A 27,247-nucleotide genomic window follows, 5' to 3' on the forward strand; every position below is an offset into this window, starting at 1 on the left:
TCCTATGTGCAATTGATTTCAACTTCTCTAGCATGGTCTGCTGAAGACAGGCCGAAATGTTCGACTCTTGGGGATCCGAACACTATATCGGAGGGGAGCAGCGCCTCAGCCCCGTATACCATGAAATAGGGGGATACACCAGTGTTCCAACTAGGCTGCGTTCAGAGACACCAGACCACAGCTGGCAATTCTTTCATCCACCTTCCCGGTGCTTTGTCATTTTCCTTGTACAGCCTCTTTTTTAAGGCGTCTACAATCATCCCATTTGCTCGCTCGACTTGTCCATTGGCTCGGGGATGAGCTACCAACACGTACTTTATGACTATGCCTCTGTCATCACAGAAGTCCCAGAATGTAGTGCTAGTGAACTGAGTACCCAAGTCGGCGATTATGCTATTAGGAACCCTGAATCGGTGTATGATTTGATTGAGGAATTCTATAGCTTTTTCTGAAGTTGCTTTGACCAATGGCATGTACTCGATCCACTTGGAGAACTTGTCGACCAGCACGAATACGAACTTGAAATTGCCGGGCGTGGGTTTGAATGGCCCGATCATGCCTAGGCCCCAGTAGGCGAATGGCCAAGATGATGGTATCGTCTGGATTTTGTGAGCGGGTATATGAGTACTCTTGGTGAAGAATTGACAGCCCTCACATCGCTGGACCAGCTTCTCGGCGTCGGCCACAGCGGACGGCCAGTAAAATCCTGCTCAGAAAGCTTTTCTGACCAGCGTTTGAGAGGCTGCGTGATTGCCATAGGGTCCAGCGTGTATATCGTCTAGCAGCGTGATGCCATCATCTTGGGTGATGCACTTTAACATGACTTCTGAATTGGCGTTCTTACGCATAAGTCAACCATCGACCAGTATGTAGTTTATGGATCGTCGAATGAGGCGTTCGTTCTCAGTCTTGTCTTGAAAGCCGGAACCGTCCGAGAGATACTTGATGAAAGGCGTGCGCCAGTCGTCACTGCTGGTTGTCGAAGTGACATCCTGGACGAGCAGTGCCTCGTTATTTGGCTTATCGACCTGGTCGTGTCCGATGCTCGGTTTCTCAATGTCTTGGACGAAAACGCCTTGTGGAATCTGAGCCTGGGATGATCCTATCTTTGACAGCGCATTCGCTGCTTGAATCTTGTCCCGAACTATGTGTATGTACTCTATTCCATAAAAGTTTGCTTCCCATTTGTGGATCTCCTTGCAGTACAAATCCATTTTCTCATGAGTCGTGTCCCACTCCTTATTTAGCTGGTTAATGACCAGGGTAGAGTCGCCGTGGACGTAAAGGCGCTTGACTCCTAATTCCACGGCCAATCGTATGCCATGTAAGCATGCTTCATACTCGGCGACATTGTTAGACGGCGGGAAGAGGATTCTAAGGACGTAACGTAGTTTGTCCTTGTTTGGTGAAACAAAAAGGATCCCGGCGCCAGCGCCGTTGATCTTTAAGGACCCGTCAAAAAACATTAACCAGTGGTCGGAGATATCTGGAGCAGGCGGTGCATTGAGATTTGTCCATTCTGTGATGAAGTAGACCAGTGCTTGAGACTTGACGATTGTACGACTCTGGAAATCCAACGAAAAGGGGCATAGCTCCATAGCCCATTTTACAATTCTACCATTGGTGTCCTTATTGCGCAAGATGTCCCCGAGCGGAAAGCTTGCAGTTACTATGATGCGATGGCCATCGAAATAATGTTTCAACTTCCTAGAAGTGATTAGAATAGCATAGATTAACTTTTGTATCTGGGGGTACCTAGTCTTGGACTCATGTAAAACTTCACTTATGAAGTATACTGGTCGCTGTGTCGCTGGACTTTGTAGACGTGGCCCGGTTCGTCCCACTCCACTACAAGCACCGTGGAGACGACTCGGTCGGTTGCCGCGATGTAGAGGAGTAGGTCCTCGTTAGGTTGAGGCGCAGTGAGGACAGGAGCTGAAGTGAGGAAAATCTTGAGCTGCGTGAATGCAGCGTCGGCTTCCTCTGTCTAGGAGAATTTTTCGGATGCTTTTAGTAGTTTGAAGAAGGGGAGCCCTTTCTCTCCCAGTCTAGAAATGAACCAGCTAAGAGAAGCCATGCATCCTATGAGTTTCTGGACGTCTTTTACATTTCTGGGTGGTCGCATATCGAGCACCGCCCTGACTTTTGAGGGGTTCGGTCGTATGCCATCGCGGCTGACGACGTTACCGAGCAGTATGCCGGAAGGGAAACCAAAGATGCACTTTTTGGGGTTAAGCTTTCACTTGTATCTATTTAGCGCTTTAAAGGTGCAGTCTAGGTTGTCGATCAGAGTGATGGCGTCTCTGGTTTTGACGACAACGTCATCGACGTAGGCTTCGACAAGGTCGTCGCGTATCTCGTCGTGGAGACATTGTTGGATAGCGCGTTGGTAAATGGCTCTGACATTTTTTAGTCCAAAGGACATGGTTGTGTAGCAGTATGCTCCAAAGGGAGTGATGAAAGAGGTTTTAATCTAGTCGTCCTCTTTTAACGAGATGTGGTGATAACTAGAGTAGCAGTCAAGAAAAGAGAGCAATTCGCATCCGGCCCTTGAATCGACCACCTCGTCTATGCGGGGGAGACCAAAAGGATCTTTAGGACAGTGTTTATTGAGATCGGTGTAATCGACGCACATTCTCCATTCATTATTCTTTTTTCTTACAAGGACCGGATTGGCGAGCCAATCGGGGTGATACACTTCCTTAATAAACCCGGCTGCTAAAAGCCATGTAATCTCTGTCCGAATAGCCTCCTTTTTGTCGCGAGCGAACTGTCGTAGCTTCTGCTTGATTGATCTTGCGGTCTTCGAGACGTTTAAGGAGTGCTCGATCAAGCTTTGTGGGACACCGGGCATGTCTGCGGGTGTCCATGCAAAAACGCTTACGTTATCCCTTAGAAACCTGACAAGCACGTCTTCCTATTTGGTGTCCAAATTGGATCTGATGAGAGCCGTTTTCTCTGGATCGCCGTCGACCAGGTGGACCTCCTTGTGCTCTTGGGACTTGGTGTTCTTTCTTGGGGTCTGCTGCTCGGGTAGCTTGAGCTGATCGGATGAGACTTCTGCTGCTTGGGACACCATTTCTACCATCCGAATTGAGAGGTCAATGGCTTCGGTGATCTTGAAGCTTTCATCCTCGCAGGTGTATGCCATGTAAACGTTGCCTCTGACGGTCAGGACGCCCTTCTCGGTTGGCATCTTGTGGACTAAGTATGAATAGTGTGGAACTGCCATGAACTTGGTGAGAGAAGGATGGCCTAGAATGGCGTGATAAGTTCCATCGAAATCGGCGACCACGAAGTTTACAAATTCTATGCGAAAGTGGTCTGGCGTTCCAAACTGGACGGGCAACGTTATTTGGCCAAGAGGTATTGAGCTTTGGCCTGGTAGAACACCCCAGAACTGGGCTTCAAATGGTTTCAGCTACGCTGGGGTTAGCTTGAGAGCAGGCTAGCTATTGCGAAACAGGATGTCGATGGAGCTGCCACCGTCTACGAGCACGCGCTTGAATCTAACACTGTTGATGCACGGGTCCAGGATTAACGAGAAACGTCATGGTTCTAGGATGGTAGCCCAATGGTCTTGTCTGCTGAAGGAGATCTCTCGATGCGACCAGGGTGGGAACTTTGGATCGGTGATCAATTCGTCAGAGCTATCCAGATTTAGGAAGGCCCTCTTGAGAAGTTTCCTTTCCTGCTTTGACTCGATCAAAACCTTCCCTCCAAAGATGGAGTGAACTACGTCGATTGGATTGACGTATTGATGCCGTGGGTCCCTATCCTGGTCATCGTCTTCGTCCTCTTAGTTGCGCCTGTCATGTTTCCCAGCAGTTTTGGTGACGTCTCCCTGAGTGGCCCGCTGCATGTAAATGCTCTTGAGGACACGACATTCTTCCATCGTGTGGTTAGACTTGGGATCAAGTTGGCACGGTCCTTTCAAGGTCTTGTTGTAATCTTTCTGATAGTCTCGTCATCCATTGGAATGCTTCACTGTGTTCACCTCGTGATCATTGTCATGAGGTCGCTTGCCTCTGAAGTCATCGCGGTTGTCGCGGTGCCTATCCCACCCTTCTCGAAGGTCACGGTTATCACCACGCCGAGGGTTTCGGTTGTCGAAACGTCCACGGTTGTCGTCCCGTCGGGGAGGGTGCTCGGTTCCTCGGACGTCCTCTCTGATGAGCTTTTCTGCATCGTCGGTGTCGGCGAAATTTTTGGCCGTGGCGAGGAGTTCGGCGACCATGGTCGGCCTCTTGCGTAGTAGCTTGCTTCTCAAAGCTTCGTGGAAGCAGAGACCTTTGATGAAAGCCGAAATAGCCTCGTCGTGGGAAATCATTGGGATCTTGAGGCGCATATCCGAGAAGCGTCGGATGTAATCACACAGGGGCTCGTTTTTCCGGTCGCTTATACTCTCAAGATCGTACTTGTTTCCCAGCTGCTCGCAGGTAGCGATGAAGTTGTCGATGAATGCCTGCCACAGTTGTTCCCATGAGTCAAATGAGTCTTCAGGCAAGCCGAGGAGCCATTGGTGACCAGCTTGGTCGAGGACGACTGGGAAATAATTTGCCATGACATGCTCGTCCCCTATTGCTGACCGGACCGCGATCTCATAAAGGGTGATCCAGTTCTCGGTGTTTTCCTTGCCGTCATATTTTTTGAGCTTCTCGAGCTTGAAATTGCGCGGTCAAAGAACTTGCCAGAGATGTGAGGAGAACTGTTTTAGGCCAGGGGGGCGTGAGCTGCATCATACTCGATGCAGCACACGTTTTCGTGTGCAGCTCTATCATTGATGCGTCTATTGATGCGCTCACGGGCATCCTTGTGAGAGAGGTTCTGCCGTAGATCACGGTTTCGTCCCTGGTCGTGTCCGCGTCTTTGCTCGCGGTTGCGGCCGGCGTCCCGACCACGATCGTCGCGATGGGCTTCCTTTCTGCGGTCATTGATGGGCGAATGACTACGACGATGCCTGCCGGGTCGTGGTGAGGCCCTACTGCGATGGGTCTGGTCGGAGGTGACCTCCGTGTAGGAGATGGCTTGGACCCTTCTGAGGAGATCTAAAGTTTGTCCCATTGTAGCAATTAAGTGCGCCCGTATGTTGGTCCGAACACCCAAGTATTCTAGGGTATCTAGGAGTCGGTCGAGGTTTGCTATGGCGACAGCCACATTGGCGCTTGGTGTCTTGAATACTTGCTGGTTCCCAACCATATCGATGGCGTCGTCAAGGTTATTGGGGACCAGCTGTCGCTGCTCTTCGTCTGCTTATCGCTGAGCGCGGTCAGCGTTGCGCTGCTCACGCTGCTGCCTTTGCTCGTCAGTTTCTCCGTCGATGACTGGTTCATCGTTGCTGACATTGAAAACCAAATCTCCTCATCGAGGTGGAAAAACCGAGAAGCGGGGAAAACACGGGGGGTAAGGCGGTAGATCCAAGTCGTAAACTTCGTCCTCGGGGCGTAAAATCTCGGTAGGGACAGATCATGTACTTGAGTTTGTGCTGGCGGTGTTGTCTTCTGGCAAAGTACGGACAGAAACCATATTGACGAAGTGACGTGCTGGGGGCACGGGTTGTCGTGAAGACAGGTCCATCTTTCTGAATAGGGAACGAGTATGGCACGAGACCTGGTCGGCCGCGTTACTCAGACCATGAGGAAGACTCCCGTTTGGAGAGGTTGTCTTGAACTGGATAGTTCGCCTTTCAGGAGTTACTGTTGTCATCAAGGACGTCCCTAGCCGTTCGTGCGTGGTGGCACAAGTTGGTCGACGAGAGTCGGTGCTCGAGCAGTCTGGCATGAGATTGAATCCACCAGATCGGAGACTTCAAGAAGCCTGTGATTGGCGTGATCGATGGCTTCAAGTAGATCGGAATTATCGATTTGTTTCCCCTTGTAACGAGGAAGCGGAGGTCGGGTTGTCGGAGTCGTAGTGGTCGTGGTCGGCGTGATCAGGACCACCACCTCCGCCGTTTCAGATCGGATCTGATTCTCTTCCAAGGTCGTGGTTGTAAAGCCGCCGACGTGAGTCATCTAGGTGATCTGGCCGACGGTGAATGTGAGGCCTTCAGCCACGGCAGCGGAGGCGGGGATGATGACCATCTTGTTCGTCTGGAGAACTATACGCACACCCCCTACCTGGCGCACCACTGTCGACGAAAGCTAGTCGGCAGTCTACCTTGGGGTATACCCACCGTAGTAGTTTATCGGCATATAGGTTCGCAAGCTACGAACTCGATGGTGACGCAAGACACAGACAAGGTTTTTATCCAGGTTCGGCCGCCGTGTGGGCATAATACCTACGTCCTGCGTCTGCGTCTGATTGTATTGCTGTGTGTTGAGTTGAATTGTTTAAGGGGGTTCCCTTGCCTCTCTTTATATAGTCCAGAGGGCAGGGTTACAGATTTGTATACTAATCCTAGTCAGTTACAATTGCCATAGATAATGCGATATCAATTCCTATGCTAACCGACTAGAATCCTGCTTAATCTGTACGTCTTGTTTCCTTGCGTGTAACTCCGAGCTGTTGGATCAAGCCTCAAACTGCTTCGTAATGGGCCAAATCTCCTGGTCCAAGTCTAGCCGTAAGGGTATAGTGGTTTATACCCCCACAACCTCCAAATACAATAGTGGTAATTCTTTTTTCTAGTTCTTTTATTTAATAAAGGGTAAACGGATAAATCCATAATTATGAAAATATTTTGGTTGGTATGGTTAGGGTGTATAATTCAAGTAGTATGGTTAAATGTATATTTTCTTGTTAGGGTTCATTGAGTTCATTATGCGTATCTGCCGCCGTTCTTGGATCGTCTTCGGCATCGTTGTTTGTCCGTGGGAGGACCTCAACGCACTGCGCCGCTCCGGCATCATCTTTGGCGAGATCCGGGCCTGACCCCTCCTTACCAACCCTCAGCTCCCCAACCGAGCACATGGAGGGGGCAGTGGCGGGATAGGAGTTGAGGTTTGATAGGACCTTGTACAATGACGTTATTACCCTTTCACGAATTAAATCAAGAAAACAATGATATTTAGCGGTGGCGACGCGAAGCGATTGGAAGCGCAAATTTGAAACTTTTCTTTCCGTAGTGTTGATGACAGCGATTTAGAAGCATGATAATCAATGTCTAATTAGGAGCCTGTATTATGTTTAAAAGGAGCTAGTGCCAGTAATAGAAAAATAAAGATTTTGCAGCCATAGCATTGACAGTTACATCTATATATTGCAGTATGATGATGCTCCGAAACATGTATTTGACACATATATACATCGGCATAGATGAAAATTGGGAGGACCTTCCTACAAAGATAATATTCTGCATAATATCATATATTTGATGACTGCCGTGACTCGTGAGTTTTGGTACACAGGTAACTACTCACTGATAATGAAATGCCCTAGCATTTTTTAGGTAATATAGAAAGCCACTTCCATAAGTAGCTAGGCATGAATACATACCACATACGTAAGCATATACTCTATTACCTAGAGTATGACCTGTTTCTTTTAAGGCTGGAACCTGGCCGGAAACAGTAGCAGCAGAGGCATGCAGTATTCAGTAACATTACATTACGGTGCAGGCGCCATAGGGCGGGCTGTCATCGCAGACGATCATCGGGTACGGCATGGTCGTCGGCAGCGGCTGGTACGGCGGGTAGCCGCCGCAGTAGCACGATGGCCACGTGGGGCACTGGCACGCCGGCGGTTTCGACGGCGGAGGTGGTGGCGCCGGCGGTTCCGGCGCCGGCGGCTTCGGCTGGCACCCACAGTGAGGCATTGGGCAGCTGCACGGCCATGCACCGGGCTGTGGGCACGGGAACGGGTAAGGGTAATAAGGGTATATCAGCTTGCATGAAAGTGGCTCTGGCTTGGGCGGTTTGGGTGGTTCAGGTGACTTTTTTGGTGTCGGCTTGGCGACCTCGATGTTCTTGATGATTCTTCCAGCCTTGCACCACAGCTTGCTGGACAGCTTGTTGGCGTCGAATGGGCCTGTGACGAAAACCTTGTCCTTCTCGTACACGATCTTCTCGATGACGAACTCTCCTTCTATGCCATGAAAAAGTGATCATATGTATTAACCGTGATGATGAGTCGATCGAGCAGATAGACTGAGCTACAGACATAGTGATAGTATATATGATGTGAATTATTGAAAGATGGTGTGCATGCCTTGTTGGATGCAGCAGAGGATCTTCTGGATCTTGCTGCTGCAGCGGCAGCACTCTAGGTTGACGGTGATGATGAGCGTCGCCATGATTATATCTCTGCAGTATATCAACAAAAAAAATATGCAATGAACCAGGCAACAATGCAGGTGATTTCTTCCGACGAGCAGAGCATCTCTGATTCTCTGCTGTAAGCTGTTTCAGAGGACCACCTCAGATCAAGTGTACGTAGTAAGGCCTAGAGATTTATTATTTGAGCTCACCTTTGCTTTGCAAGCCGGCCGACGACTCTGAAGAAAAATGCAGGTGAGATTTCCGATCGATGAGCAGAGCAGGTGGGTGGATCCCGGCCGCCGCCGGTGATGAGTGATCGATCAGCGAGGTGCATCCGTGCGCGTTATTATAGCACAAGCACAGGTGCGCCTAGGAAGCATTTGGTGGGGGGATCACATCCGGATGGTTGGGGACTTTGAATGCCGTTTGGAACCAAGGATGGCGAAAGCCACAGACCGTGTCGACGGCTGCGATTCCCATTGTTTTGTTTGGATGCTGCGTGATCGACCGATCCCAGGGCTGAGAACGGCAGCCCCGTCCATTCACGGGCGCAGTGCCCGGCCGCTCGATCGAATTTGGTGCCCTTGACATCCTTTTCCCTTATCTCGTGATCTCGTCCTATACTCCCTCCATATCATGAAGGTAGATGTTTTAGGCATTGGTGTTGATTTCACATTAGCTGACGTTCTGAGTGCTTAGGCGAAAACCGGACTTATTTGCCCCTGGCTCTTTAGCTGCCCTCAGCTGCACAGCATTAATGCGCATGCATGCACTCACCAGTCGTTGCCCCGCTTCAAAGCTAAGCACGCGCGCAACCTCCTCCACGCGATGCATGCAAAAAATTATGCAGCCAAGGGGGTTCGAACTGGGGATACACTGGCATCAAGTTGCGCGATGCAAGTCAACTGAGCTAGTGTAGTTTGTTGTTTAGATAGCACGCACACTGCTATTTAATAAGGGTAAAGATGGAAAGTTAATCTCTAATTAATCACTCCTTGGTTATCACAATCATGTCTTAAACATCTACCTTCATGATATAGAGGGAGTATATCTTTGCTTTTCTTCGAAGGAGAAGGAAATTGTCAAGAAGAGACTAAGTACATGAATGTTGGTGGAAGTGCGCGAGCAAATAGCAAGGTTGGAGTACGAGTTTGCAATAGGTAAGTCGTCGGATTAGTTGCCGCTCGGTGGTTGTACTTAATGCGTGCCTCCTGCTACGAGGACGACCCCCATGTGCACAATGAGATCATACCCTGTAGAATGATTTGTACTTACATACTCCTAGAAGCAAAGAATATATGTTTAACTGTTAGTTCTTTTGCAAATACAATTGTGATGATATCATATAAACGCACAAAAATTGTTTATAAGGCATCTCCAAAAGAGCCATGAATTCTTCGCAAAACAAAACGTATCATGTATGTTAGCTCATACTCGCTCTATCTAAGCCATAAGACACTTTTGATTTTCGTGATACGTACATATAGCTTTTTTCTACGTACTTAAATATATTTACTATACATAGTAAAATCGAAATATTTAGAAAAGTCAAAACATCTTATAATCTAAGATATGGAGTGATTAGATTCCATGTCATCAGTCTTTCATATATATACGAGGAGAGAATGGAAGAGTTGGCTCTTAATGATAAGCTAGTCTCTTGCATATCTTTGAATGTTTAGCGTGTCAACACTTAGTCCTCACTACAAAAAAAAATAATTTTTAGATGCGCCTTTTGGCCCTTCTTATTTCAGACGCAGCTAAAAAAGATTTCTGAAAATAGGTGTAACACTCAAGCAGCCACTAAAAATAAGTGTAACATAGTAAAATTTAAATAGGACAAAGCCAATATCACGGAACTGCTGGACCCAAAAAGCTCTAGGGTGTTCTTGACTAGAGCCAACAAATAGAAGGAAGGCACGGATGAGATCAGGATCCCGCGCAACAGAGATTCCAGAACAGACAATCAATAGGGACGTGAGGCCGAGGGTGGTGCCACATAACCGTGCCATAATGAGTTCAGTAGTGAGGGATAGGGCTATGCCCTCCACCATCTTCGCTGACAGGAGACACCATGGATGACCTCCTACAGGTGTCAGATCTTGACCACACCTTGATTGATATGGGGATGAAGGAGGAGACATGGGCCAAGGAGCTAGCATCTTCCTCAACCTTGTGGGCAAGGCTGTAGACTCATGAGGATGTGGCAGTCGCACAGTCAGGTCTAAGTGAGAGCGGCTCCACCTTTTTAAGAGATGGCCAAAATTGATTTTCGAAGGCAGGCAGCTCATTCTCCTCCGAGCTATCACCTCTGTTAATTGAGATTTACTTAATTGGCACAATTGCCCACCTCCCTTAATCTAGATTTTCACAGATTGCACAATTGCTTGCCTCCATATACAGAACTCAGAAAACAAAAATTAAAAACTGCTAGCGAGCCCGTTGAGCGAATTGAGCCCGTGGAGCCCGCTAAAGAGCCTGTCTCAGCAGTCCACTTGGTTGTTATCGTCATAGCCCATTATTGATGGGGAGGCAGTGGTGGTGGATTTGTTGTTGCTACGTGGAAGCATGTGCTGGCCGGATCCGACACCATCAATAGGACCTCAACAGTCGATGCTCTATTGTGGATATATAGTGTCGTTGACGCTCTGCCATCGTGGATCCACATGACACGCTAGGGATTGGGAGATCTGAAGCCGCAAGGATATCATGTGAGCTCCACTACAGGGATCCACAAGATCTGCTATTGCAAGGACAAGCTCTGCCGCCGGGCACGCGATGCGGGCCATGAGAGCTCCACTGCTACGGGAATAAACCCCTATACCCATACGGCTAGACTTGGGCCAGAAAACTTGGTCCATCATGAGGCAGACTCGGGTTTGATCCAACTGCTCGGAGTCTCACGAAAGGAAACAAGATGTGGAGATCGAAGAGGATTCTAGTCGGTTAGAGTAGGAATTGATATCGTGTTATCTATGGCAATTGTAACTGACTAGAATTAGTTTCCAGATTTGTAACCCTGCCCTTCGGACTATATAAGGAGAGGCAAGGGAACCTCCTAGATCAATTCATCTCAACACAATCCAATACAATCAGACGCAGGACGTAGGTATTACGCCCACATGGCGGCCGAACCTGGATAAAAACCTTGTCTGTGTCTTGCGTCACCATCAAGTTCGTAGCTTGCGCACCGTCTACCGATAAATTTCTACCGTGGGTATACCCCAAGGTAGACTGCCGACTAGCTTTCGTCAACAGTGGCGCGCCACGTAGGGGATGTGCGTACAGCTCTTCCGACGAACAAGATGGTCATCATTCCAGCTTCCGCAGCCGTGGCTGAAGGCCTCACGTTCACCATCGGCCAGATCACGTGGACAACTCATGGCGGCGGCCTCACGACCACGACTTCGGAAGAAGCCCAGATCCAATCTACGGCAGCAGAGGCGTCGACTCCGATCACGCCAACTCCGAGCACCCGACCTCCACTCCCTCATTACAGGGTAAAGAGGGTCGACAACTCGGATCTTCTCCAAGCCCTTGATCGCGCCGACCTCAGGCTTCTCGAAGCCTCCAACCTGGTGGATTTCATCTCGCGCGAATCTGATCAGGCGGCGTCAACAAATTTTTTCGACTCCTGCTGGCCAACTCGTGTCACCACGCACGAACAGCTGGAGACGTCCCTAACAATAACGTCGTCCCCCATGGGACGATCTGTCAAGCTCAAGACAGCTTCCCCAGACCAAAATTGGCCTTATGGTCTGAACAACACGGCCGACCAGTATTCGCGGCATACACGATCTCTGTTCAGCAAGGCGGGTTTTTCATCACGCCCGAGCAGCCGAGCAGCTCGCCATTACGTCAACATGTTATCCATCCGCGTCTTGCCAGACAATAAGGCTACCAGTACGAACTCCAGCACAGGGTCCGTCCCTACCGAGGTTCTACACTCCAAGGACGAAGACTACGACCTGGATCTACCACCATACCCTCCGGGTTTTTTTCGTTTTCCAGTCTTCTCGCCTCGAAGAGGAGATCTGATTTTTAACGTCAGCATTGACGAACCAGTTGTCGATGGCGAAACCGACGAGCAAAAGCAACTTCGCGAGCAGCGCAATGCCGATCGTGCTCAGCGTCGAGCGGACGAGGAACGGCAACTTGCGCCACAAAACCTCAGCGATGCTTTCAACATGGTCGGGAACCAGACAGTCTACAAGACGCCAAGCGTTAACGTGGCTGTCGCCATGGCAAACCTGGACCGGTTCCCCGACACCCTGGAATACTAGGGTATCCGATCCAGCATACGAGCACACCTGATCGCCGCAATGGGGCAGACGGCCACTTTGCTCAAAAGAGTCCGAGCCGTTTCCTACACAGAGGTCTCCTCCGACTAGACTCATCGCAGCCGGACTTCACCACGACCCAGTGGGCGCCATCATAGCCGCTCCCCCAACGGCCGCAGGAAGGACGTAGGACGCGACAACCGTGGTCAGGACACCGGCGGTTACCGCGAGCAGAGGCGCGGGCGTGGTCAGGAAGTAAACCAGGACAGGGATCTACAATACAACATCCCTCCTAAGGACTCCCGCGATCTCATCAACAGGCGTGCTACGGAAAGAGCGGTACACGAAAACCTATGACGCATTGAGTACGATGCAGCACATGGCCCTCCCGGCTTAAGGCAGTTTTCTTCACGCCTTCGCCAAGTTGTATGGCCCCGCAACTTTAAGCTCGAGAAGCTTAAAAAATATGATGGCAAGGAAAACCCTGAAAATTGGATCACTCTTTACAAGATCGCGGTCCGATCTGTAGCGGGAGACGAGCACGTCATGGCAAACTACTTCCCAGTAGTCCTCGACCAGGCTGGTCATCAATGGCTCCTCGGCCTACCCGAGGACTCCTTCGATTCTTGGGAGGAGTTGCGCCAGGCGTTAATTGACAATTTCATTGCTACCTGCGAGCAGCCCGGAAACAAATACGATCTCGAGAGGATAAGAGACAGGAAGAATGAACCTTTGCGTGATTACATCCGATGTTTCTTGGATATGCGCCTCAAGATTCTGAAGATTTCTCATGACGAGGCTATATCGGCCTTCATCAAGGGTCTACGCTTTCATGAAGCACTGCGAAACAAGCTACTGCGCAAAAGACCAGCCACGGTCGCCGAACTCCTCGCCACGGCCAAAAACTACGCTGATGCCAACGACGCAGAAAAACTCATCCGAGAAGATGCGAGAGACGCCGACCAGCCTCCACGACGAGATGACAGTCGTGGACGCTTCGACAACCGGAACCCCTGTCGCAGTTACAACCGCGACCACCGAGAAGGTTGGGACAGGCGACACGACAACCACGATGATTTCAGAGGCAAGCGACCTCGTGACAATGACCACGAGGTGAACACAGTCAAGCGCCCCAATGGACGGCGAGACTGCCAAGAGGACTACAACAAGACGCTAAAAGGACCATGCCAACTCCATCCCAAGTCCAATCACACGATGGAAGAATGCCGTGTCCTCAAAAGCATCTGCACACAGCGGGCTGCTCGGGGGGATTCCGTCAACAAAAACGGGAAACAAGACAGACATGGTCACGAAGACGAAGACGACGACCAGGATAGGGACCCACGACACAAGTATGTCAGTCCCACCGATATGGTGCACTCCATCTTCGGAGGCGAAGTTTCCATAAAGTCTAAACGAGAAAGAAAGCTCCTGAAGAGAGCCTACCTCAATGTGGATAGCGCAGACGGCCTGATCGCTGACCCAAAATTCCCTCCCTGGTCACACAGAGAGATCTCTTTCAACAGGAAGGACCAGTGGGCCGCAATCCTAGAGCCAGGGCGTTTTCCTCTAATCCTGGACCCTTGCATCAACAGCGTCAGATTCGAGCGCGTGGTTGTCGATGGGGGCAGCTCCATCGATATTCTTTTCCGCAACAACTTACCTGCCCTCAAGCTAACCCCAGCACAGCTGAAGCCGAATGACGCTCAGTTCTGGGGCGTCCTGCCAGGTCAAAGTTCAGTACCCCTTGGGAAGATAACACTGCCCGTCCAGTTCGGAACACCAGACCACTTCCGCACAGAGTTTGTCAACTTTGTGGTCGCCGACTTCGACGGTACCTACCATGCCATTCTAGGCCGCCTATCGTTGACCAAGTTCATGGCAGTCCCACACTACTCATACCTGGTCCTCAAGATGCCAACCGAGAAGGGTGTTTTAACCGTCAGAGGCAACGTCTACACCGCATACACTTGCGAGGAGGAAAGCTTCAAGATCACTGAGGCGATCGACCTCTCAATTCGCATAGCAGAAACTACAGCTCAAGCCACACAAATTCCCCTCGACCAGCTCCAAATACCCGAGCAGGAAGCTCCCAAGAAAAGCTCTAAGTCCAAAGAGCATAAAGAAGTACAGCTGGTCAACGGCAGCCCCGACAAGACCGCTCTCAGCGGGGCCAATCTGGACCCCAAATAGGAAGACGCGCTCGTTAGGTTTCTAAGGGACAATGTAAGCGTTTTCGCATGGAAACCCGCAGACATGCCTTGCGTCCCACGAAACCTAATCGAGCACTCCTTAAACATCTCGAAGACCGCAAGACCCATCAAGCAAAAATTACGACGGTTCGCTCGTGACAAAAAGGAGGCTATTAGGACAAATAACACAGCTACTAGCAGCCGAATTTATTAAAGAAATGTATCATCCTGATTGGCTTGCCAATCCAGTCCTTGTAAGAAAAAAGAATAATGAATGGAGAATGTGCGTTGATTACACTGATCTCAATAAACACTGTCCTAAAGATCCTTTCGGTCTCAACTCAACGGCCGGATGCGAACTCCTGTCTTTTCTCGACTGCTACTCTGGTTATCAAAAGATTTCTCTAAGGGAAGACGACCAGATTAAAACTTCCTTTATCACTCCTTTTGGTGCATATTGTTACACCACCATGTCCTTTGGACTGAAAAATGCTGGGGCCACCTACCAACGCACTATTCAACAGTGCCTCCGCGACGAGATACAGGACGACCTCATCGAGGCCTATGTTGACGACGTTGTCGTCAAAACCAGAGACGCGAGCACCCTGATCGATAACTTGGACCGCACTTTTAAAGCACTAAATAAATACAAGTGGAAGCTTAATCCCAAAAAGTGCATCTTCAGGGTCCCCTCTGGCCTATTGCTCGGAAACATCGTCAGTCGCGACGGCATACGACCGAACCCCTCAAAAATTAAGGCAGTGCTCGATATGCGACCACCCAAGAACGTCAAAGACATTCAAAAGCTCACCGGATGCATGGCCGCTCTCAGCCGGTTCATCTCTAGGCTGGGGGAAAAAGGCCTCCCCTTTTTCAAGCTTCTGAAAGCGTCGGAAAAATTCTCCAGGTCAGAGGAAGCTAACGCTACGTTCACCCAGCTCAAAACCTTCCTCACCTCACCACCTGTTCTCACTGCACCTCAGCCCAACGAGGACCTGCTCCTTTATATAGCAGCGACTGATCGGGTCGTCTCCACCGTGCTCGTGGTCGAGCGAGATGAACCAGGCCACGTCTACAAAGTCCAGAGGCCCGTATACTTCATAAGCGAAGTCTTAAACGAATCCAAGACCAGGTACCCTCAGATACAAAAGCTAATCTACGCCATCTTAATCACCTCAAGAAAGCTGAAGCACTACTTTGACGGACATCGGGTGCTAGTTACGACCAGTTTTCCACTGGGGGACATCCTGCGCAACAAGGACGCCAATGGAAGAATTGTAAAGTGGGCAATGGAGCTATGCCTATTTTCCTTAGACTTTCAGAGTCACACCACCGACAAATCTCAGGCCCTGGTCGATTTCATCGCAGAATGGACGGATCTAAACGAGCCTCCCTCCCTAGATGTCTCCGACCACTGGTCAATGTTCTTTGACGTTGACGGGTCATTGAACATCAATGGAGCCGGTGCTGGAATACTTTTCGTGTCACCCAACAAGGACAAACTCCATTACGTCCTTAGGATCCTCTTTCCGGCATCCAACAACGTCGCTGAATACGAAGCATGTTTGCATGGCATCCGATTGGCTGTTGAACTAGGAGTCAAACGCCTTTACGTCATCGGTGACTCTGCCCTAGTCATCAATCAGCTAAACAAGGAGTGGGACACGACTCACGAGAAGATGGACCTCTACTGCAAGGAAATCCGGAAGTGGGAATCCAATTTTTATGGCATAGAATACATCCACGTGGTTCGGGATAGGAACCAAGCAGCGGATGCGTTGTCAAAGATAGGATCATCTCGGGCCCAGATTCCACAAGGCGTTTTCGTCCAGGACATTCACACGCCAAGCGTCGGCACAGACCTAGTCGACAAGCCACCCAACGAAGCAATGCTCATCGACGATACCACCCCGGCAACCAGCAGCAACGACTGGCGCACTCCTTTCATCAAGTATTTCTCGGTTGGTTCGGGTTTCAAGATAAAACGGAGAACGAGCGCCATATCCTGTGATCTAGAAATTACATACTGGTCGATGGCAAACTTATGCGTAAGAACGCAAGTTCAGAAGTCCTGCTGAAATGTATATCCCAAGATGATGGCGTCAAGCTTCTGGATGACATACACGCTGGGTCCTGTGGCAACCACGCCGCTTCCAGAACACTGGTCGGGAAGGCTTTCCGGGCAGGTTTTTACTGGCCAACCGCAGTCGCCGACGCCGAGAAGCTGGTCCGACATTGTGAAGGATGCCAGTTCTTCGCCAAGCGGACCCACGTACCCGCTCACGAGATCCAGACGATGCCGTCATCCTGGCCGTTCGCCTGTTGGGGCCTCGACATGATCGGGCCATTCAAGCCGGCCCCCGATAACTTCAAGTTCGTGCTCGTGCTAATCGACAAATTCTCGAAGTGGATCGAGTACATGCCACTCGTCAAGGCGACTTCCGAGAAGGCTGTGGAGTTCCTCAATCAAATCATACATAGATTCGGGGTTCCCAACAGCATAATCACTGACCTTGGCACTCAGTTCACCGGTACTACATTCTGGGACTTCTACGATGACAGAGGCATAGTCATAAAGTACGTATCGGTAGCGCACCCACGGGCCTACGGTCAGGTGGAGCGAGCAAATGGAATGATTATCGATGCTCTAAAGAAAAGGCTGTACACGGAAAATGACAGAGCACCGGGTCGATGGATAAAAGAGTTGTCGGCCGTGGTCTGGGGTCTCCGAACACAGACTAGTCGCAACACGGGTGTATCGCCCTATTTCATGGTTTACGGCGCCGAAGCCGTGCTTCCTTCAGACGTGGTCTTCGGATCTCCAAGAGTCGAACATTTTGACCAGTCTTTAGCCGACCTCGCTAGAGAGCTCGAAATCAACTGCACAGAGGAAAAGCGCCTAAATTCATGCCTCCGAACAGCGAAGTATCTCAAAGCCATTAGGCGCTACCACAACAGGAACGTCAAAGACCGCTCCTTCGTGGTCGGTGATCTGGTACTCAAGTGGAAAACAAGCCAGGAAGGAATGCACAAGTGGTCTACACCTTGGGAAGGACCCTTTGTGGTCGCCGAAGTCACACGCCCTACATCTTACAGACTGGCGTACCCAGATGAAACACGCTTGCCCAACTCCTGGCACATAGACAAACTGCGCCGTTTCTATCCCTAAGTTCCAGTACATTTCATTTGTAAATCTTTTATGATGAGTAATAATAAAATTTGTCTTTCTTGCTATATAATTTTTCATACGCAGAATATTCGACAAGTGCTACAATTACTTTCAAGGACAAAGGTCCTGAGAGGCCGTCATTTTGACTCAGTGATACATCACTCAAACAATATTACAGCGCTCAAAACCATGGTCATGATAAACTAAGCTTTATTACAAACTTTATACACAAAGTTTACAATAATCACCCCTCTGGGCGGTCTCTAGTCTACTCCTACAGACTATTTTACAGGCCTACTGCTCGGGCTGATCACCTGCACGGCTCTGCTGTCCAGTCGAACACTACAAGGATTGTCCCCTAATGCTACCCCACACGACTGCAACACCACTGGTTTGGTTGCCATTAGGGGGTCGTGTTGCAACCTTTCCATAAAATGGTTGCAATTTGTGCCTATAATGCAACGGACTAAATATGTTGCAATATGTATGGTTTGTCGTTGTAACAGACATGTGGTACTACAACTATTTAAGAATTGTGTTGCAATTAGTTGTTATTATTGCCATGGAGCTTTTGAGTTGCATTAGTATTGATTTTCATTGCAATTAGTTGGTGTTATTGCAACTATATTAGATGTGGTTGCTTTTGCTTGTAATTATTGCCACGATTGTTTTGGGAAGCAATATTCTTCGGCAGTGTTGCAATTGCTAGGTGGTTATTGCAACAAGAATCCTGAATGGGTGCAATAGCATGTTCCTATTGCTATGGTTTTTTAGGGTTGTAATAATCTTGTGTGGCGTTGCAATTGTTAGATATATATTGCGACTCTAATCCTAAATAGACGCAATATCATGTTACTATTGCCATGATTTTTTTGTGTTGCTATAAACTCAGGGCCCTTTATAAACATGATAAAAAATAATACTTGATGGATATATATATATATATATAAGTGTTATTCTACAACCTAGGTGTAGAATATATTCTACACCAAAGTATTGTACTGAACAAAATTCAGTATTGTTCAGTACCCGTGTTTCAGTATTATTCAGTATTACGTTGTTCAATATTGCTCAGTATTTTTTCTGTTCAATTTTGACTTGCGGTGTAGAATAATATTCTACACCTAGAGTGTAGAATAGCGTTGTCGTGTGTGTGTGTGTATATATATATATATATATATATATATATATATATATATATATATATATATATATATATATATATAAAATTCAGTCACACTGAATCCAGAATTCAGATAAAATAATAAAAAAATTCCTGTAACTGTTACAGACGCTTACTACGAAACACGCGTCTGAAAACACGGGTAGGCGTTGATATGACACTGAATCATGTTAGCTATCAAATGACTATGGTTATATATTGTTACATTAAGTGGTAGGCGTTGATATGACACCCTTACTGTATAATGACTACCTTGTCCACCTTAAACTTTACCAAAGTAGGTTGTCTGTACAGACGATTTATACCAACACGCGTCTGTATATATTGTCATCACAGACGAGCTTAAGCGCGTCTGTAACAGTTTCGTAATTACAGAAGCGTTCGTACAGACACGCGCAAACGCGACTGACAAACTCTGAACGCGCGTCTTAAATCTTCGGTTCTGACATAGTGAAAAGTCGTTGTCAATATTGTTGATGGAAGACGTGCATGCATAGCGTATTTGCTTTTGGGCTCACCTTATTTGCCTTTTCGACTCTAGCGAATTTGTTTTTTGGGCCAAAATAATATACTCCAGTACTAATTCTAATAATATAGTTTCTAATAGTACTAGTAATACACACGTATATTGGAGGGGGCCTAGTTACGTGGAGGCCTGTTGTGGCTGCCCTGTTTTCTCAATGCTAATAAAAAAGAAAAGGCCCAACGAATGAGAACGAACAGATGAAACATGTCGAGAGGTTTGGCTTCTGAGTTCCAGCGGCCGCGGCTCTCCATCGGAAGTCTTGATTGTTCTCTCCGAGTTTCTCCATTGCCGTGATCCTATCGCCGCTACATTAGTATTGGTAAATACCCAATACAGAAGTAGCGTAGGTCTCAGGTTCAGGTCTCTAGGATTCGACTCAACTGGTGTTGCCCTATTCCGCAAACGCACGGCGCCGCGGCCGCTGGACGCAACGCCTAGTCGGGACTAAAAAGGAGGTAATCTTCGGCTCCCTGATTATTCTATTCGATCTGATCCTATCAATCATCAGTGACCAGTGATCTGTCCATGGCCTCATCAGTATTCCGTCATCACGCAATGTCTATTTGATGAACTTTGAGATAGTATATATAAGTTTTTTTTAGTGTATGGGATATTATTTAAATTGGTATTATTTTTTGAAAGTGTACTATAGGCCTCTATATTAGTTCTCTACCTAGGCCTACAAAAACTCAGGACCGGCGCTGAGTGTGATACCGTTTATTTGCCCAATTGCTCCAAATTCCCTTTGCTGATCTTCAAAAATAAACAATGTTTACTTTATCTCCAATTATGTATTTATTTATCTCCGATGTTTATTCTGTAGAGGTCAAATTTGGTAATCCCCTACGTCGCACGGTTCAAACTGGTGCAGTGATGTTTATTCTTTAGAGGTCGAATTTGGTAATCCCCTATGTGTCACATGGTTTTTCAAACTGCATACGTGCAGTCCGGGCATTGTGATGTAAGGGCTAAGACTATTTAGTGGATAATAATTATCTCAAGTTGTGAACTAGGTAATTTACAAACTTTTTATACCTCTGCATATATATATATGCTAGCTGACTGTTTATATGTACTTTTATTTTTTAACATATTTAATAGAACTATAATTTGTTTTTGTTTGATGTGGTCATCGTCATGCAGAATATATAATGTCACATGAAGATAGGAGTTGGATGCGCTTGCCTCGTTCTTCAACTGACTGGCAGCAGAAACTCCGACAATTTCTGGACATCACATTTGGTGGCACATCGAGAGGTGGAACTGCTCCGTGTCCATGTCCTAGATGTGTATGCATGTCATATAGACCACAGTCTGAGGTTCAGCTTCATGTGCTTGCTAGAGGGTTTGCTGAAAGCTTTATCAAGGAAGGGGAAGGCTCAGATGTGGGATTATACAACCAAGATGTACATCCAGCTGATGTAGAAGTACACAATGACGCACCACTACCAACTAATGTAGAAGCAGACAACAAAGCGATAGCAGAAGAAGTTGGAGATGACAATAATAAAGAAAGCACACCGAGTGAGGACCATGGTGCCACTCATTTGGTTAGATCCCTGATAAGAGGTGCTATACATGGAGAGATCATAGATACTGATAACAATGAACAGCCAAATGAACATGTCAAGATCTTTTTGAAATTATTACAGGAGGCAGAAAAGCAGTTGTATCCAGGTTGCACGGATGCTACTAAGGTCTCTTTTATTGTGGAACTTTTTCAGGTTAAGTGCTCGACTGGTATGAGTAACCGTGCATTGGAGGCAGTACTTAATCTTTTCTCAAGGTTTCTACCAAAAGGCCATTGTGTCCCAGACACAATGGAGAAAGTGCAAAGGGTGGTTCGAGATCTAGGCTTGGACTATGTAAAGATAGACGCTTGTGAGAAGGACTGTGTATTATTTTGGAAGGAAAATACAAATCTAGATACATGTCCCAAATGTGGTGAATCTAGGTGGAAAACGTCTGACGGCGGTGCTTATGATCAGAGGGGCGATGCAGATGGTGGTGCTGATAGAACAAATAAGAAGCGTGTCCCACGTAAAATCCTACGGTATTTTCCTCTTACTCCTCGGCTGCAAAGATTATATACGACAGAGAGCACATCTTCACAAATGTGATGGCATAAGGAAGAATTAATCAATGATGGCAAAATGCGTCACCCAGCTGACTCAAAGGCGTGGAAGCACGTGGATGCACAGTATGATTGGTTTGCAAAGGACGCTCGTAATATTAGACTGGGTCTTGCTTCTGATGGCTTCAACCCCTTTGGTATGCAAAATGTTACATACACCACATGGCCTGTTATCTCAATACCTTACAATTTGCCTCCTTGGTTGTTTGAGAAAGAACCTTATTGGATGATGTCGATGTTGATACCTGATAAAAAATCTTCTGGAGTGAACATTGATGTATATTTGAGGCCCCTCATTGATGAGCTCAAGGAGCTTTGGGAAAAGGGTATTGATACATGGGATGATAAAGTAAAGAAGAATTTTAAACTACATGCTATTCTGCTTTGGACAATGACTTTCCTGCATATGCGATGCTTTCTGGCTGGAGCACAAAAGGCAAATTTGCATGTCCATACTGCCACAAGGATACAGATTATTTGTGGTTGAAATTTGGGAACAAGCACTGCTACATGGGGCATCGTCGTTTTTTGCCCGCAGACCATCCATGGCGCATGAACACGATCAGCTTTAACAATGAGGTGGAAACTAGGGAGGCTCCAGTGCCATTGTCTGGTCAACAGGTATTGGAGCAGTATGAAACTTTTGATCAAGTGAATTTTGGAAAGACAACATCAAAAAAGAGGAAGCGTGATGAAGATAAAAGATGGCACAACTGGAGAAAGAAGAGTATTTTTTTTGAGCTTCCTTACTGGTCTTCTTTGCTCATAAGGCATAATTTGGACGTGATGCACATCGAGAAAAACATATGTGAGAGCATATTGGGTACTTTGCTTGAAATTGAAGGTAAATGTAAGGACAGTGAGAATGCCCGGCTTGACATGGAACAACTAGGGATAAGGCAAGATCAGCACCCTGTGATTGACAATGACAGATATACCTTGCCACCAGCCTTGTACTTTTTAGATAAGGATGATAAGAAAATTTTATGTCAATTTCTACAAGGAGCAAAGATGCCTGATGGGTTTAGCTCCAATATAAGGAGATGTGTTGATGTAAATGCATGCAAGTTATCTGGACTCAAAACTCATGACTGCCATATTATTCTACAGAAATTGTTGCCCTTAGTCATCAGAAAGATTTTACCAGAAGATGTTGTCACACCATTGATTCAGCTCAGTAGGTTCTTCACTAAACTTTGTTCGAAGCAGCTGATGGAAGATGATCTTGAAAAACTTAGTACTTCAATTAAAGAGACTCTTTGTCGGCTTGAGATGGTATTCCCACCTGCGTTTTTTGATATCATGATTCATTTGCCGGTTCATCTAGCTGAGGAGGCTAAATTTGGAGGGCCCGTGTGTTATAGATGGATGTATCCAGTTGAGACGTATCTACGTACTATTAAAGACTATGTGAGGAACAAGGCACACCCAGAAGGTTCAATAGCTGAGGCATACATAGCCGATGAGTGCCTTACATTTTGCTCTAGATTCTTGGATGTCGACAACAAGCTAAATCACGCTGATCGTCGTGAAAGCACAACTGTGAATGAGCCGTTGTCTAGTGTGAGCATATTTGGTGAAATAAACTACAAGAGGAGAGGAAAGACTATTGAGACTTTTGGTGGAGATGAGGTTCGGAAAATGAGGCACTACATAATTAGTAACTGCGATGAAGCTAGACCATGGGTCGAGTAAGTTGCAATATACCATCATTAATTATTGTATAATTTATTTGTGGCATCAACTAATTAATTGGCTATTTCGATGTAGGAAGCACATGGAAGAACTCAAAATAAATAGTATAAGGAATCTTAATAAACGACATGAAGAGCACTTTGTAAGGTGGTTCGAGGACAAGGTTGGTTCTATTTATTTATTTTTTATTCCATGCGATGGTTAGTACAATATACTAATTAACAGAGACATTTGTTTTCAATCTGAGCTTTCAGATCACCAAACTATATGAGAAAGGGGAAGTAAGTGAACTGATGTATGCCCTTTCTCAAGGACCATACCCTCGACCTCATGTGTTCAATAGGTGCTACATCAATAACTGGCTATTTCGAACGACAGCCATTGAGAGAAATCTCGTCACACAAAACAGCAGTGTGCTTGTGAGGGGTGATGGTACTACTGGCAACATGACCTGGTATGGAGTGATTAGAAGAATTATCTCACTCGAATTCCCTATGGAGAAAGAAGTTGTATTATTTCAGTGTGATTGGTATGATGTGCCGGCTGCCAGTACTAGCAGAAGTAGAGGATACAGTAGGGATAAATATGGTGTTATTGATATCGATACTTCCAGGTTCCGATATTCAAGTGAACCTTACATTCTTGCGACATAGGCTGAACCAGTGTTTTTTGTCAACCTCGTGAAAAAGCCAAGATGGTCAAGTGTTGTCGCGGTGAGACCAAGAAATTTGTTTGCCATGCCAGAGGCAGAAAATGAGGGTGACATCGAAGTTCATCTAATTGATGTGGGAATCGAAGACATCAATTTAGTAAGCCCAAATGAGGATTTATCAAATTGGACAAGAGTAGACAAGGAAGGCACAACTGGTGATTCCTCCATTATTAATCAGGTGCGTGGCAAAGCAGTTCCTGAACCAAATGATGCGGTCTTACTTGATGAGGATGATGACGACGAAGATGACACCTACATTGATGATGGAGTTGTTGCTCCAGTTGTGGTAGAAAGCCTAGAAGACGATTTCTTTGTTTAAATACTTTTTTTGTTCAACTGTGACGCGTACTGTAGTTGATCCTCTCTGTATCCTCGCTGATTGTTGATCTTCAGAGCACAGAACTAAAATAAAATACAATGCACTATTTAGAGGTGTGCGTTTGAAGCTTTCAAGTAACTGTAGGCTGATTGGTTGCTGTCTGATTGCTTGCTGGCATAAGCAGTAGTGCAGTACTATTCAGACGGCAGCATATCTATTATTTTGCTCCATCCAGACATATCTCAATCTAAATTCCTAACTTCAATTCCTTTCTTATACTCTTCTCAAATTTCTCACTGAGTTTTATTTTTTGAAGCAAAACACCTGGAGCTTTGTCTTTCAATTAAGACTGAAAAGAGAGCTTTCAGACAAAATACAATTTACAGCCTAGGATGCAGTACCACAGCAAACCAGGATGAAGATAGGCTTAGATAGGCCTCAAACAGAACCAAAGCAAAACAACTAGTGTTATCATCTTCATCCCAAATAACCTTGTATACAAGTTTCAGATAAAAAATTAGAATGTGCATACAACATTTTATAACATATCTATGATCAACTCTTACAGATCAGAACAAAAACTATTGTCTCAAGTAGTATAAGAAAATCGTATGTCAGTCTATTTGGGTTCTTTACAACATGTGCAAATGTATCCATCAACATAAGTTTACAACAGGCTGATGTTTCTTCCAAATGTCATGTGAAGCTCATTCATGCACAGTTGTCCACACTTGAGCAAATTATTGTTGCCTTCAGTACCTCTGCTTTTGTTCTGTTTTTCAATTGGTCTTCTCACATATCTCAACTGACTGCAACATATAATAAACGAATTATAGAAAATGGAAGTGTTACCTCTGCAAAGCAATTAGCAATGACTTTGTGGAATTCTGGAGCAATCGACAAACTAAAAACCCCAAACAAATTAGCAAACGATCCACATCAAATTCTTGCTTCCTCTACCTCTCTAGCTGTAGAATTAATAAATGGTAAAATTAAATTACCAATCCATAAACTAAAAAACCCCAAACAAATCACTGAATCAGGATAAAAGCAGTCAGTCAGTTAAAATCCTTACCTGACGTACAGACGAAGTGATGCATGTTGAGGTTGCAGGGAGTCAGGTGGGTTTAGGCCCTTGCTGGACAATGGGCGACGGCCGATGGGGATGACTGATGCCACTGCCGGCCGATGACCGCTCTAGAACGAGGCGACGTTGGTGGCAGAGGGAAGGGCGCCGGTGGAGGTTGTGAATCTGAGAGGGTGGAACCGCGTGTGTCGTGGTCGTAGTCCTTGGTGCCATCCGTAGGGCCGGTTTCCTCGACTCCAGTGTGGAGTCCTGCTCCTCAATACCTTGGATCACGGTGGCCTCTGCGCCTAACAGATGCAGAATAGATGAGCATTAGCATAAAGCTGTTGAATGGGCTCAAAGATAATCAGCTCCAGTCCTATAAAAGTGACGAAAAGGCCAATAGTTGTAGAAAAATCTACAATAGTGTGGTGGTAAATGAGGCTTAGCTTGAACTCTAGCTCGTTAGTACGATCCCCCCATGGAGCATTTTTTTATTTTTTTTTTCTAACTACCCAAAAGCCTTTCTGACATTATTGCTTTATTATTGCTACTTTGACAATTTTTTTGTGTGTTTTCTTACTGTTTTATTTAAAATCGAACTATCTCCACACACATTAAACAGATATCACTCTACTTTTTTTTGTTTTCTTACTGTTTTATTTACCATGGAACTATCTCCACACACATTAAACATGTATCACTCTATATTTATTATGCTATTTTAACTTTGGATATCTATCACTCATATCTACATTGTTTTTAAGTTATTTTAGCATCAATATGGAAATTATAATTACGATGGATGACAACTACTACTGCTTGCTACTCCCTCAAGATTGGTAAAAGAAGTCGTTTTGGAAAAGGTTTCGGTCAAACATTTAGAATATAAATCATAAATTACTTCAAATTTGTTGAGTTTGAAAATATTAAAAGCAAATGAATAGATTTGTCTGAAAAAAATACTTTTACAAAAATATAGATATATCACTGGAGGGAGTACTACTAACCCTGGAGGGAGGACTAAACATTTTATTTTTTAAAATGTACCGGACCGCTATACTCTCTAGTTCAGTTTTTTACTGGTCGAATAGCCAGTTAGGTCTGGTCCTAATAACTATGGTGACCACAACTACTACTAGGTAGCCAACGACGGTGCCTGTGAGGTGAAGAGCGTGTAGGTCATGTCCATGGTGCTCGGATTGTAGAGGCATAGGCCAGGTACGAGTAGATATTGGCAATTAGTGGCATCACTACGCTGCCACCTTCAGGCTATACATGCCTAAGATGGTCCGCGCCATCGACATCGCCACCTTGATGTGGCCCAATCCGGCCGCCACTAGCGTCGCATGAATGTTCTCCATGCCCGACGCCACTTTCGCCGCCGATGCCCATGCACACGTCGTTGGGTGTGTGCGGTGGGGTTGCTATTGGGTGAGAAGAAGCGAAAAGTGCGTGGGACGGGGCCGCCTTGGGTTAGCCCTATCGAACCTTTTATCGATGTATATTTACATTTACAAAACAATTTACTTAGTCTGTTCGAGATGCTCTAAGGTTCTAGAATTTAAAATGTGATATTTTAAATTACCAAGTTTATTTAAGATTATCAAGTTTTTTAAAAAAATTGTCAAGTTTTTTTAAAATTCATCCACGGCTGATAGCGGCATAAAAAAATATGTCATAGGGCTCTTGCTGCAATTTTTTTGAGAATCGAGCTAACATTTTGTTTGTTGGAATTTTAGTAAAACTTATTCAAATATCATCAAATCGTTC

The 27,247-nt window shown here is 46.3% G+C and overlaps 2 protein-coding genes across 5 annotated transcripts; both read right to left on the reverse strand.

Moving 5' to 3' along the window:
- On the reverse strand, positions 852-3,196 carry LOC110436461. Its single transcript, XM_021463563.1, has 3 exons — positions 2,984-3,196; positions 1,797-1,987; positions 852-1,707 (listed from the first exon to the last, which is right to left on the reverse strand). The coding sequence occupies exons 1-3, from the start codon at positions 3,194-3,196 to the stop codon at positions 852-854; spliced, it is 1,260 nt and encodes a 419-aa protein (XP_021319238.1).
- On the reverse strand, positions 7,182-8,743 carry LOC8072044 (protein PYRICULARIA ORYZAE RESISTANCE 21). 4 transcript variants are annotated; one of them, XM_021462728.1, is made up of 3 exons: positions 8,408-8,743; positions 8,149-8,339; positions 7,182-8,022 (listed from the first exon to the last, which is right to left on the reverse strand). In XM_021462728.1, exons 1-3 carry the CDS (start codon positions 8,530-8,532, stop codon positions 7,544-7,546), a joined length of 795 nt encoding a protein of 264 aa, XP_021318403.1. In that variant the 5' UTR covers positions 8,533-8,743; the 3' UTR covers positions 7,182-7,543. The 4 variants fall into 4 exon arrangements, with proteins under 4 accessions (XP_021318403.1, XP_021318402.1, XP_021318404.1 ...); XM_021462727.1 differs by having other exon boundaries at positions 7,182-8,025; positions 8,408-8,709; XM_021462729.1 differs by having other exon boundaries at positions 8,149-8,243; positions 8,408-8,668.

This window comes from Sorghum bicolor, chromosome 6 (assembly GCF_000003195.3).
Source record: "Sorghum bicolor cultivar BTx623 chromosome 6, Sorghum_bicolor_NCBIv3, whole genome shotgun sequence".
NCBI classification, from domain to species: domain Eukaryota; kingdom Viridiplantae; phylum Streptophyta; class Magnoliopsida; order Poales; family Poaceae; genus Sorghum; species Sorghum bicolor.